The sequence below is a fragment of the Nerophis ophidion genome, linkage group LG06, assembly GCF_033978795.1.
Source record: "Nerophis ophidion isolate RoL-2023_Sa linkage group LG06, RoL_Noph_v1.0, whole genome shotgun sequence".
Classification (NCBI taxonomy): Eukaryota; Metazoa; Chordata; class Actinopteri; order Syngnathiformes; family Syngnathidae; genus Nerophis; species Nerophis ophidion.
The window spans coordinates 7415211-7429978 of record NC_084616.1 but is presented as its reverse complement, the minus strand read 5'-3'; the positions used below and the strand labels follow the sequence as shown (position 1 = coordinate 7429978).

At 35.4% G+C, this 14768-nt stretch overlaps 1 protein-coding gene across 1 annotated transcript in view; it reads right to left on the bottom strand.

The window, feature by feature from the left end:
* Positions 1-14768, bottom strand: part of LOC133554135 (nucleolar protein 4-like) — a 115617-nt gene that overhangs the window by 43667 nt on the left and 57182 nt on the right. The window contains exon 5 of the mRNA XM_061902549.1: positions 9933-10077. Coding sequence (XP_061758533.1) covers positions 9933-10077 — 145 coding nt within the window. The remainder of the gene's footprint in view (positions 1-9932; positions 10078-14768) is intronic.

Genomic DNA, 14768 nt, shown 5'->3' with positions numbered 1-14768 from the left:
TCTCAATGTTATTTTTTTATTAGGTGATTATTTAGTTCTACATGTATTTTACAATATGTTTCATACTAATGTGTTGAAGTGTGATGTTTTTGCAAAACATCTGGTGCAACTCTTATGTTTTATTATTTTGTATTATATTTTGCATTTTATTGTGTTACTTTTACTATTATTACTACTATTATCTCAATTTTATGTTTTCATTCATCGGTTACGTTTATTTGTTTTTACATATATTTTACAATGTTTCATTCTATTTTACATTTTTTTTAGATGGTGGTAAATTGTGTTATTCTTTAGTGTGTTTACTCAAACCTCAAGAAGCAAACCCTTATTTGCTTCTTGTCCACAATGTGTGTGTGTGTGTGTGTGTGTGTGTGTGTGTGTGTGTGTGTGTGTGTGTGTGTTCTTTCTTTCTATCTCTTGTAAATCACTTTATGTTGCCTGTGCATGACAAATAGAGTTTGATTGATTGCTTGATTGGAACAGCACTTCTGAGAGTACTTACCAGTGAATAATGACATCATGTTTGTTTACAAGTGAAGAATGACATTATGTTTGTTTACGAGTGACGAATGACATCATGTTTGTTTACAAGTGAAGAATGACATCATGTTTGTTTACAAGTGAAGAATGACGTCATGTTTGTTTACAAGTGAAGAATGACATCATGTTTGTTTACGAGTGAATAATGACATCATGTTTGTTTACAAGGGAAGAATGACATCATGTTTGTTTACGAGTGAATAATGACATCATGTTTGTTTACAAGGGAATAATGACATCATGTTTGTTTACAAGTGAAGAATGACATCATGTTTGTTTACAACTGAAGAATGACACCATGTTTGTTTACAATTGAATAATTAAATCATGTTTGTTTACAAGTGAAGAATGACATCATGTTTGTTTACGAGTGAAGAATGACATCATGTTTGTTTACAAGTGAAGAATGACATCATGTTTGTTTACAAGTGAATAATGACATCATGTTTGTTTACGAGTGAATAATGACATCATGTTTGTTTACAAGTGAAGAATGGCATCAAGTATACAAGTGAAGAATAAAAATCACGTTTGTTTACAAGTGAAGAATGATGTCATGTTTTTTTACAAGTGAAGAATGACATCATGTTTGTTTACGAGTGAAGAATGACGTCATGTTTGTTTACAAGTGAAGACTGATGTCATGTTTGTTTACGAGTGAGGAATGACGTCATGTTTGTTTACAAGTGAAGAATGATGTCCTGTTTGTTTACGAGTGAAGAATGACGTCATGTTTGTTTACAAGTGAAGACTGATGTCATGTTTGTTTACGAGTGAGGAATGACGTCATGTTTGTTTACAAGTGAAGAATGATGTCATGTTTGTTTACGAGTGAAGAATGACATCACGTTTGTTTACAAGTGAAGAATGACGTCATGTTTGTTTACGAGTGAAGAATGATGCCATGTTTGTTTACAAGTGAATAATGACATCATGTTTGTTTACAAGTGAAGAATGATGTCATGTTTGTTTACGAGTGAAGAATGATATCATGTTTGTTTACAAGTGAAGAATGACATCATGTTTGTTTACAAGTGAAGAATGACATCATGTTTGTTTACAAGGGAAGAATGACATGTTGGTTTACGAGTGAAGAATGACATGTTTGTTTACAAGTGAAGAATAACATCATGTTTGTTTACAAGTGAAGAATGATGTCATGTTTGTTTACGAGTGAAGAATGACGTCATGTTTGTTTACAAGTGAAGAATGATGTCATGTTTGTTTACAAGTGAAGAATGACATCATGTTTGTTTACAAGTGAAGAATGATGTCATGTTTGTTTACAAGTGAAGAATGACATCATGTTTGTTTACAAGTGAAGAATGATGTCATGTTTGTTTACGAGTGAAGAATGATATCATGTTTGTTTACAAGTGAAGAATGACATCATGTTTGTTTACAAGTGAAGAATGACATCATGTTTGTTTACAAGGGAAGAATGACATGTTTGTTTACAAGTGAAGAATAACATCATGTTTGTTTACAAGTGAAGAATGATGTCATGTTTGTTTACGAGTGAAGAATGACGTCATGTTTGTTTACAAGTGAAGAATGATGTCATGTTTGTTTACAAGTGAAGAATGACATCATGTTTGTTTACAAGTGAAGAATGATGTCATGTTTGTTTACAAGTGAAGAATGACATCATGTTTGTTTACAAGTGAAGAATGATGTCATGTTTGTTTACAAGTGAAGAATGACATCATGTTTGTTTACGAGTGAAGAATGACATCATGTTTGTTTACAAGTGAATATTGACATGTTTGTTTACAAGTGAAGAATGACATCATGTTTGTTTACAAGTGAAGAATGACATCATGTTTGTTTACGAGTGAAGAATGACATCATGTTTGTTTACGAGTGAAGAATGACGTCATGTTTGTTTACAAGTGAAAAATGATGTCATGTTTGTTTACGAGTGAAAAATGATAACTTGGTTTTCTCCAACTATGTGAAGGAAGAAAGTGAGAGTGAAGGACAGCACTGAGAGGATGTATTCATGGAATTAAATAAATAAATCATTGGAGAAATGTGGCTAGCTTGGAGCTAGCCAACTGCGGTGCACCGTACTGAAGCAGAATGAGTCGATAACGTCAGCCAAAGATGTTGGAAAAAAATATCTCAACCGTGGGCAATTATCCAGGAAAATCCGGGAAAACTGCGGATGGTGTGTTTGACTAAAAAGCCACCCAAAGGAGATCCCGTAGAAGTCCACTCTCCAAAACAAATACTGTTCCTTGTTATTACACTGCTGGGGTTTGTGCTACATTCTAGTGATATTTATCATCTTAAAGTTCCTTTTTCTTTGGAAAAAAGGAAGGTTCCGTGTTCAATTGGTACTGGTTCTTTAAATGACTTTTCAAGGTACTAGAAGCAAATGATGTCATCAAAACCACTATTTGATCACCCAGTTTTTACCTTCTTAAAATCCAATACACTGTAAACAAAACACTTTTTTTTTTTAATTTACATTTTACAGTAAAAAACTGGCAAGTCACCCAAGAGAAATGTGTCATAAAATGTAGGCGGATTTGACCCTAAATGGAAAAAGGGTAAACATGCTTGTGGCCGCTTGGTGAAGATGACGGGACAGAAAAAGCACGGAACGTTGCCCAAGTCTACCTTTTTTAAAAATGTTTTACTTTGAAAGAATTCTGGAGATCCAAGGAAATTTGGTGTTGGAAAATTTGGCCGATTTTTGGGGAGAAGGAAAATAGTTGGCCGGATGATGTAAGTCAGCAGAATGTATCATATTTGGATGATGTAAGTCAGCACAATGTATCATATTTGGATGATGTAAGTCAGCACAATGTGTCATATTTGGATGATGTAAGTCAGCACAATGTATCATATTTGGATGATGTAAGTCAGCACAATGTATCATATTTGGATGATGTAAGTCAGCACAATGTATCATATTCGGATGATGTAAGTCAGCACAATGTATCATATTTGGATGATGTAAGTCAGCACAATGTATCATGATTGGATGATGTAAGTCAGCACAATGTATCATATTTGGATGATGTAAGGCAGCACAATGTATCATATTTGGATCGGTAAGTCAGCACAATGTATCATATTTGGATCGGTAAGTCAGCACAATGTATCATATTTGGATGATCTAAGTCAGCACAATGTATCATATTTGGATGATGTAAGTCAGCACAATGTATCATATTTGGATGATGTAAGTCAGCACAATGTATCATATTTGGATGATGTAAGTCAGCACAATGTATCATATTTGGATGATGTAAGTCAGCACAATGTATCATATTTGGATGATGTAAGTCAGCACGATGTATCATATTTGGATGATGTAAGTCAGCACAATGTATCATATTTGGATGATGTAGGTCAGTACAATGTATCATATTTGGATGATGTAGGTCAGCACAATGTATCATATTTGGATGATGTAAGTCAGCACAATGTATCATATTTGGATGATGTAAGTCAGCACAATGTATCATATTTGGATGATGTAAGTCAGCACAATGTATCATATTTGGATGATGTAAGTCAGCACAATGTATCATGATTGGATGATGTAAGTCAGCACAATGTATCATATTTGGATCGGTAAGTCAGCACAATGTATCATATTTGGATGATGTAAGTCAGCACAATGTATCATATTTGGATGATGTAAGTCAGCACAATGTATCATGATTGGATGATGTAAGTCAGCACAATGTATCATATTTGGATCGGTAAGTCAGCACAATGTATCATATTTGGATGATGTAAGTCAGCACAATGTATCATATTTGGATGATGTAAGTCAGCACAGTGTATCATATTTGGATGATATAAGTCAGCACAATGTATCATATTTGGATGATGTAAGTCAGCACAGTGTAACATATTTGGATAATGTAAGTCAGCACAATGTATCATATTTGGATCGGTAAGTCAGCACAATGCATCATATTTGGATCGGTAAGTCAGCACAATGTATCATAATTGGATGATGTAAGTCAGCACAATGTATCATATTTGGATGATGTAAGTCAGCACAATGTATCATATTTGGATCGGTAAGTCAGCACAATGTGTCATATTTGGATGATGTAAGTCAGCACAATGTATCATATTTGGATGATGTAAGTCAGCACAATGTATCATATTTGGATGATGTGAGTCAGCACAGTGTATCATATTTGGATGATATAAGTCAACACAATGTATCGTATTTGGATGATGTAAGTCAGCACAGTGTATCATATTTGGATGATGTAAGTCAGCACAATGTATCATATTTGGATCAGTAAGTCAGCACAATGTATCATAATTGGATGATGTAAGTCAGCACAGTGTATCATATTTGGATGGTATAAGTCAACACAATGTATCATATTTGGATGATGTAAGTCAGCACAGTGTATCATATTTGGATGATGTAAGTCAGCACAATGTATCATATTTGGATGATGTAAGTCAGCACAGTGTATCATATTTGGATGGTATAAGTCAACACAATGTATCATATTTGGATGATGTAAGTCAGCACAGTGTATCATATTTGGATGATGTAAGTCAGCACAATGTATCATATTTGGATCGGTAAGTCAGCACAATGTATCATATTTAGATCGGTAAGTCAGCACAATGTATCATAATTGGATGATGGAAGTCAGCACAATGTATCATATTTGGATGATGTAAGTCAGCACAATGTATCATATTTGGATGATGTAAGTCAGCACAATGTATCATATTTGGATGATGGAAGTCAGCACAATGTATCATATTTGGATGATGTAAGTCAGCACAATGTATCATATTTGGATGATGGAAGTCAGCACAATGTATCATACTTGGATGATGTAAGTCAGCACAATGTATCATATTTGGATCGGTAAGTCAGCACAATGTATCATATTTGGATGATGTAAGTCAGCACAATGTATCATATTTGGATGATGTAAGTCTGCACAATGTATCATATTTGGATGATGTAAGTCAGCACAATTTATCATATTTGGATCGGTAAGTCAGCACAATGTATCATATTTGGATCGGTAAGTCAGCACAATGTATCGTAATTGGATGATGTATGTCAGCACAATGTGTCATATTTGGATGATGTAAGTCAGCACACTGTATCATATTTGGATGATGTAAGTCAGCACAATGTATCATATTTGGATCGGTAAGTCAGCACAATGTATCATATTTGGATGATGTAAGTCAGCACAGTGTATCATATTTGGATGATATAAGTCAGCACAATGTATCATATTTGGATGATGTAAGTCAGCACAGTGTATCATATTTGGATGATGTAAGTCAGCACAATGTATCATATTTGGATGATGTAAGTCAGCACAATGTATCATATTTGGATGATGTAAGTCAGCACAATGTGTCATATTTGGATGATGTAAGTCAGCACAATGTATCATATTTGGATGATGTAAGTCAGCACAATGTGTCATATTTGGATGATGTAAGTCAGCACAATGTGTCATATTTGGATGATGTAAGTCAGCACAGTGTATCATATTTGGATGATGTAAGTCAGCACAATGTATCATATTTGGATCGGTAAGTCAGCACGATGCATCTTTTCGCAATATTTTCATTGGAACATGCAACATCCATCCTTCACTATCACTTGTCCCTTTCGGGGGTGGTGCTGGAGCCTATCTCAACGGAAGGCGGGGTACTCCCTGGACAAGTCACCACCTCATCAACACAGACGTCCAACATTCCCACACTCGGGAGCATTCAGCCTTGCCAATGTTGACTGGCAAGGAAAATGTTCACATTTTTTTCCCATGGGATTTGTTTGTTGATGAGGTGGTTGGGGCATGTGGGCAGGATGCCACCCGAACGCCTCCCTAGGGAGGTTTTTTAGGGCAGGTCCGACCAACAGGAGGCCACGGGCAAGACCCAGGACACTATGGGAAGACTATGTCTCCCGACTGGCCTGGGAACACCTCGGGATCACCTGGGAGGAGCTGGATGAGGGAAGTCTTGGCTTCTCTGCTTAGGCTGCTGCCCCCGCGACCCCACCTCAAATAGATTTGTTTGGATCGTTTGATAACAAAATAATTCTATAACTTCTAAGCATATCTACATGTTAGCCTGGTCGATGCTAACTTCGCCAACAAGCCTCGGTTTGATGTATTTTTCCAAAGAGTCATGAGAGTCCGAGGTCAAGGACACCCCTGGACCGGCAGGTAAAGTGCGGAAAAAAAGGAGGTGAGTGACAAGATGTTTGTCATCGGGAAAGCAACTCATCCATCGGCAGCAAGACGAATAAGACCATTAAATATTCATAGACTGCGCTAAGCCCCGCCCACCGCACTTAAAAGTGTGGTTAGCGACGTCCATTACAAACTACCGCTAAGCTCCGCCCACCGCACTTAAGTGTGGTTGGCGACGGCCGCCACTGACGTCAGCCTTTGATGAACTCTGGACTTTGATCTCATTCCGGTCTAGATGGCGTCCGATAGCAAAAAGCCAGCAGTTTATTTGCTGAATGAAAAACTGGAAGGTATCTTTTTGAGGCTCAAAGATAAACAAGCGAAAGGAAATACATTCCAGTAGAGCAGGGGTCAGAAACCTTTTTGAAAGGTAGCGAAGGGCTACCAGTTTGATACACACTTCAATAAATTGCCAGAAATAGCCAATTTGCTCAATTTACCTTTAATTAAAAAAATAAAAATAAAAAATATATATATATATACATATATATATATATAAAAATTGGGTATTGTGAATTATGTGGATTATATTTATATAGCGCTTTTCTCTAGTGACTCAAAGCGCTTTACATGGTGAAACCCAATATCTAAGTTACATTTAAAGCAGTGTGGGTGGCACTGGGAGCAGGTGGGTCAAGTGTCTTGCCCAAGGACACAACGGCAGTGACTAGGATGGCGCAAGTGGGAATCGAACCTGCAACCCCCAAGTTGCTGGCACGGCCACTCTACCAACCGAGCTATTATTTTTCCTTTTAGGTAAGGTTTTTTGTAGTGAATAAATGATGAAAAAAAAACAACCTTAATTGAACGGTTTAAAAAAGGAGAAAACAGGAAAAAATGAAAATTAAAATTTGAAACATAGTTTATCTTCAATTTCGACTCTTTAAGATTCAAAATTCTACTGAAAAAAAGAAGAGAAAAACTAGCTAATTCGAATCTTCTTGAAAAAATAAAAAAATAAAGAATTTATGGAACGTCATGGTGATGGCAAAATTACTTGTACTCGTTTAAGATCTATTGTCTGATCAAGTCCTGTGTCTTTGATGTTAACATGTGGACTTTAGTTGTCCTGGGCATATGTGTCATTTATTCTTGACCCCCAACAGAGCTAAATTGTTCCCCTTTCCTGAGTGACCCCACCACCCTCTGGTCAAACGACACCCTCTCCCCCTTCACAGGACTTTGGGTATTCATTCCACTGGTGTACTGTATGTAAATGAGCATGGAGGTTGGACTTCAGAGAATGTATAATTGTCATGTCGGATTCTAAAGGGGGTAGAACAAGCTGGAACGAACGGATGTGTCGTTCTGGTTTGGTCGCGCTTTGCAAAGCTTGTTATTATTTGTTTGTTACTTTAATAAATCATTTTAAAGCTAATTGTCACTAAAGGATCGTCTTTAAGAAATTTCCGCGACACCATTAGTGATTTAGAGCGTTTTCCGTTCGGGCTCCAGTACTCTGGAATGCCCTCCCGGTAACAGTTCGAGATGCTACCTCAGTAGAAGCATTTAAGTCTCATCTTAAAACTCATCTGTATACTCTAGCCTTTAAATAGACCTCCTTTTTAGACCAGTTGATCTGCCGCTTCTTTTCTTTCTCCTATGTCCCCCCCTCCCTTGTGGAGGGGGTCCGGTCCGATGACCATGGATGAAGTACTGACTGTCCAGAGTCGAGACCCAGGATGGACCGCTCGTCGGGACCCAGGATGGACCGCTCGCCTGTATCGGTTGGGGACATCTCTACGCTGCTGATCCGCTTGAGATGGTTTCCTGTGGACGGGACTCTCACTGCTGTCTTGGAGCCACTATGGATTGAACTTTCACAGTATCATGTTAGACCCGCTCGACATCCATTGCTTTCGGTCCCCTAGAGGGGGGGGGTTGCCCACATCTGAGGTCCTCTCCAAGGTTTCTCATAGTCAGCATTGTCACTGGCGTCCCACTGAATGTGAATTCTCCCTGCCCACTGGGTGTGAGTTTTCCTTGCCCTTTTGTGGGTTCTTCCAAGGATGTTGTAGTCGTAATGATTTGTGCAGTCCTTTGAGACATTTGTGATTTGGGGCTATATAAATAAACATTGATTGATTGATTGATTTTTCCTAATTAAGATTATTTTAGAATTTTGATGACATGTTTTAAATAGGTTCAAATCCAATCTGCGCTTTGTTAGAATATATAACAAATTGGACCAAGCTATATTTCTTCTAGATTTTTCCAGAACAAAAATTTTTAAAAGAAATTCAAAAGACTTTGAAATAAGATTTAAATTTGATTTTCTAGATTTGCCAGAATATTGTTTTTTAAATTTTAATCATAATAAGTTTGAAGAAATATTTCATAAATGTTCTTTGTCAAAAAAACAGAAGATAAAATGAAGAATTAAATTAAAATGTATTTATTATTCTTTACAATAAAAAAAAAAAAATACTTAAAAATGGATTTAAATTGTCAGGAAAGAAGAGGAAGGAATTTAAAAGGTAAAAAGGTACATGTGTTTAAAAATCCTAAAATCATTTTTAAGGCTGTATTTTTTCCTCTAAAATTGTCTTTCTGAAAGTTGTAAAAAGCGAAGTAAAAAAATAAATGAATTTCCCAGGACACGTTGGGAAGACTATGTCTCCCGGCTGGCCTGGGAACGCCTCGGGATCCCCCGGGAAGAGCTAGACGAAGTGGCTGGGGAGAGGGAAGTCTGGGTTTCCCTGCTTAGGCTGTTGCCCCCGCGACCCGACTTCGGATAAGCGGAAGAAGATGGATGGATGGATGGATGAATTTATTTAAACAAGTGAAGACCAAGTCTTTAAAATATTTTCTTGGATTTTCAAATTCTAATTGAGTTTTGTCTCTCTTAGAATTAAAAATGTCGAGCAAAGCGAGACCAGCTTGCTAGTAAATAAATACAATTAAAAAAATAGAGGCAGCTCACTGGTAAGTGCTGCTATTTGAGCTATTTTTAGAACAGGCCAGCGGGCGACTCATCTGGTCCTTACGGGCGACCTGGTGCCAGTAGACCAATATGCAAGTTAGCATGCTAACGTGCTAGCGGACACTCCCTCCATTCACTTCCCGCCACATTTAAAATGGATTCATTGTGACCATCAAGCTTGTTTCTTATCCCACAAGCGCCCTGACTCGGCCAGGTCGATGCCCCCAGCAGCCCGTCTAGCTTACCGTCGTCGTCCTTGTTGCCGGCGGTGTTGGGGCGCGTCCCGTGGCCTCGTCCCGCCGGGCTCAGCTGGGACGGCGCTGCGGCCGCCAGCCAGGAGGGCTCGCTCATGTCGGGCGGGTCGTCCTCGCTGCTCACTGAGGCGTCATCCTGGCCCGGGCACACAGACAGGAAGTGGTCACGATGTAGCTAGCGCACTAGCGAGGATGTGACGATGCTAAAATGTGAGGTTAATCGATGCTAAGCTAACACATTAGCAACAAACTCGGGTTGTCCCCCATAGCAATATGTTGGTACCGCTAACAAAATGTCTTTCCATACTTTTCTAAACAGAAAATACTATACTAAAATGTTTTTATTGTAACAAAAAATGTTGGTGTACATGAAATATATGTTTATTATTGTCATTTAGTCCTTCAGTAAAATAGTCACCTTGTCTTTTAGCAGTAAGTAAACAAACAAAGACTCCTAATTAGTCCGCAGTAACATATTGTGTCATTTATACACCTATTATTTTATACACATTATGAGGGACAAACTGTAAAAATGGATTATTAATCTACTCGTTCATTTACTGTTCATATCTGCTTATTTTCTGTTTTAACATGTTCTATCTACACTTCTGTTCAAATGTAATAATCACTTATTCTTCTCTTCTTTGATACTTGACATTAGTTTTGGATGATACCACACATTTAGGTATGGATCCAATAGCAAGTAGTTACAGGAACATACAATAAAATATACTGTAATACCTCATAAAACAATACTGATGAAGAAATACTGATGTAAAGGGTAGGTGTCAAGCTGGTTTCTGTTTGAACATGTTCTATCTACACTTCTGTTCAAATGTAATAATCACTTATTCTTCTCTTCTTTGATACTTGACATTAGTTTTGGATGATACCACACATTTAGGTATGGATGTGATACCAAGTAGTTACAGGATCATACAATAAAATATACTGTAATACCTCATAAACCAATACTGATGAAGAAATAGTGATGTAAAGGGTAGGTGTCGCGCTGGTTTCTGTTTTAACATGTTCTATCTACACTTCTGTTCAAATGTAATAATCACTTATTCTTCTCTTCTTTGATACTTGACATTAGTTTTGGATGATACCACACATTTAGGTATGGATCCAATAGCAAGTAGTTACAGGAACATACAATAAAATATACTGTAATACCTCATAAACCAATATTGATGAAGAAATACTGATGTAAAGGGTAGGTGTCGCACTGGTTTCTGTCTTAACATGTTCTATCTACACTTCTGTTCAAATGTAATAATCACTTATTCTTCTCTTCTTTGATACTTGACATTAGTTTTGGATGATACCACACATTTAGGTATGGATGTGATACCAAGTAGTTACAGGATCATACAATAAAATATACTGTAATACCTCATAAACCAATACTGATGAAGAAATACTGATGTAAAGGGTAGGTGTCGCGCTGGTTTCTGTTTTAACGTGTTCTATCTACACTTCTGTTCAAATGTAATAATCACTTATTCTTCTCTTCTTTGATACTTGACATTAGTTTTGGATGATACCACACATTTAGGTATGGATGTGATACCAAGTAGTTACAGGATCATACAATAAAATATACTGTAATACCTCATAAACCAATACTGATGAAGAAATACTGATGTAAAGGGTAGGTGTCGCACTGGTTTCTGTTTTAACATGTTCTATCTACACTTCTGTTCAAATGTAATAATCACTTATTCTTCTCTTCTGTGATACTTGACATTGGTTTTGGATGATACCACACATTTAGGTATGGATCCAATAGCAAGTAGTTACAGGAACATACAATAAAATATATTGTAATACCTCATAAACCAATACTGATGAAGAAATACTGATGTAAAGGGTAGGTGTCGCGCTGGTTTCTGTTTTAACATGTTTTATCTACACTTCTGTTCAAATGTAATAATCACTTATTCTTCTCTTCTTTGATACTTGACATTAGTTTTGGATGATACCACACATTTAGGTATGGATCCAATAGCAAGTAGTTACAGGATCATACAATAAAATATACTGTAATACCTCAAAAACCAATACTGATGAAGAAATACTGATGTAAAGGGTAGGTGTCAAGCTGGTTTCTGTTTTGACATGTTCTATCTACACTTCTGTTAGAATGTAATAATCACTTATTCTTCTCTTCTTTGATACTTGACATTAGTTTTGGATGATACCACACATTTAGGTATGGATCCAATAGCAAGTAGTTACAGGATCATACAATAAAATATACTGTAATTCCTCATAAACCAATACTGATGAAGAAATACTGATGTAAAGGGTAGGTGTCAAGCTGGTTTCTGTTTTCACATGTTCTATCTACACTTCTGTTAGAATGTAATAATCACTTATTCTTCTCTTCTTTGATACTCGACATTAGTTTTGGATGATACCACACATTTGGGTATGGATGTGATACCAAGTAGTTACAGGATCATACAATAAAATATACTGTAATACCTCATAAACCAATACTGATGAAGAAATACTGATGTAAAGGGTAGGTGTCGCGCTGGTTTCTGTTTTAACATGTTCTAGCTACACTTCTGTTCAAAAGTAATAATCCCTTATTCCTCTCTTCTTTGATACTTGACATTAGTTTTGGATGATACCACTCATTTAGGTATGGATCCAATAGCAAGTAGTTACAGGATCATACAATAAAATATACTGTAATACCTCAAAAACCAATACTGATGAAGAAATACTGATGTAAAGGGTAGGTGTCGCGCTGGTTTCTGTTTTAACATGTTCTATCTACACTTCTGTTCAAATGTAATAATCACTTATTCTTCTCTTCTTTGATACTTGACATTAGTTTTGGATGATACCACACATTTAGGTATGGATGTGATACCAAGTCGTTACAGGATCATACATTGGTCATAATCAAAGTCCTCATGTGTCCAGGGACATATTTACTGACTTTATACACATAATATGATTTTTTTAAAATTTAAAAAGATTTTGTGACGATAAAAAAAATTGATGTAATCATTGTAGTATCGACTAGACTCCTTCACTTGGTATCATTACAGTGGATGTCAGGTGTAGATCCACCCATGGCATTTGTTTACATTGTGACGGTGGTGAGCTATTGTATCCTCCTACGGTGTGTAGTGAAGCATGTTTGGCTATTCCTCGTCCCCCAGTGATAATGCTACTTGTAAGAAACTTACTTTGTCGCCATGGAGACCAGGATTAGTGATTTAGAAGTAGCTAAAACCCTGTGGATGGATGTTAACCGCAGGTCTTAAAGCAGCTCTTCCTGAGGGTGTTTCAGTGTTATAACTTCACCTTTATCTTGACTTTTTACAGCAAAATGCGTCCATTCTCCCTTTTCTGTCTACACACTGTGTCTGCTTGTAAGTACTCTGTGTGTGTGCGCTGCCCAACATGCTCCTCCGCTCGTAAAACCAGTAACGTAATGCCTGTTAAAAAGAAAACGGGTGCCCAGTACTTTTTCAAACAGGGTATAGTACCGTTTTTGACTCATTAGTACGGCGATACTATACTAGTAGTGGTATACCGTATGAGCCTACAACACAGAAATAAATCTACTATCTAAAAATAGAATGTATTTTTGCAATAAGCAAAGGAAGGTCAAAAATAAGAATGTTATTACATTTGTATTATTTCATTTATAATTGCATAATTTATTTCAGCAATGTTAAGTATTTTTTAAATACGTGATTTTTTTTATAACATTGAAATTCAATATATACCAGTTTCGTCATTTTTGATTATTTCTTGACTAACATTATTCCATAATAAATAATGTATATTTTTGTAGCATGTTTATTTTGAAATGTGCGGTCATTTTCACACACACATATATATATATATATATACATATATATATATATATATATATATATATACTATTCTAAATTGTTCCAATATAATTAGAATATTAACACAAATGTGTTGAAAACATTTAAAATACATATTCATACAGTTTATAATTGTTATTTGTTACTTTTAATCATATTTAATAGGAATGTTATTACAGTTTTATTATTTCATTTACTATTGTATAATTTATTTCAGCAATGTTAAGTATTTTTTAAATACGTGATTTTATTTTTTAAAACATTGAAATTCAATCTATACCAGTTTTGTCATTTTTGATTATTTCTTGACTAACATTATTTCATAATAAATGATGTATATTTTTGTAGCATGTTTATTTTGAAATGTGCGGTCATTTTCATATATATATGTATATATATACTATTCTAGCTTGTTCCAATATAATTAGATTCATACAGTTTATAATTGTTATTTGTTACTTTTAATAATATTTAATAGGAAAGTTATTACAGTTTAATTATTTGATTTACTATTGTATAATTTATTTCAGCAATGTTAAGTATTTTTTAAATACGTGATTTTTTTTAAACATTAAAATTCAATATGTACCACTTTCGTCATTTTTGATTTTTTTCTTGACTCTAACATTATTCCATAATAAATGATGTATATATTTCTAGTAGGTTTATTTTGAAATAAGTGGTCGTTTTTAAATATATTTTTGGGTGTTTTTTTTTGTTTTTTATTGTAACTTGTTCCAGTGTTGAATACTTTTAAAATACATATTTTTTACAGTTTATAAGTCTTACTTGTTACTTTTAATAATATTAATTGTATCTTTTCTTTTAGCATAACTATTTGGCTTTTTTTTTTCATTATTCTCTAAATAGGTTTTTTTTAAATATAGTTTAATTCACACAAATTGTGTTTATTATTTGTAAAACATCTAATTTGAATATGAAACATTTTTTGTTTTTACAA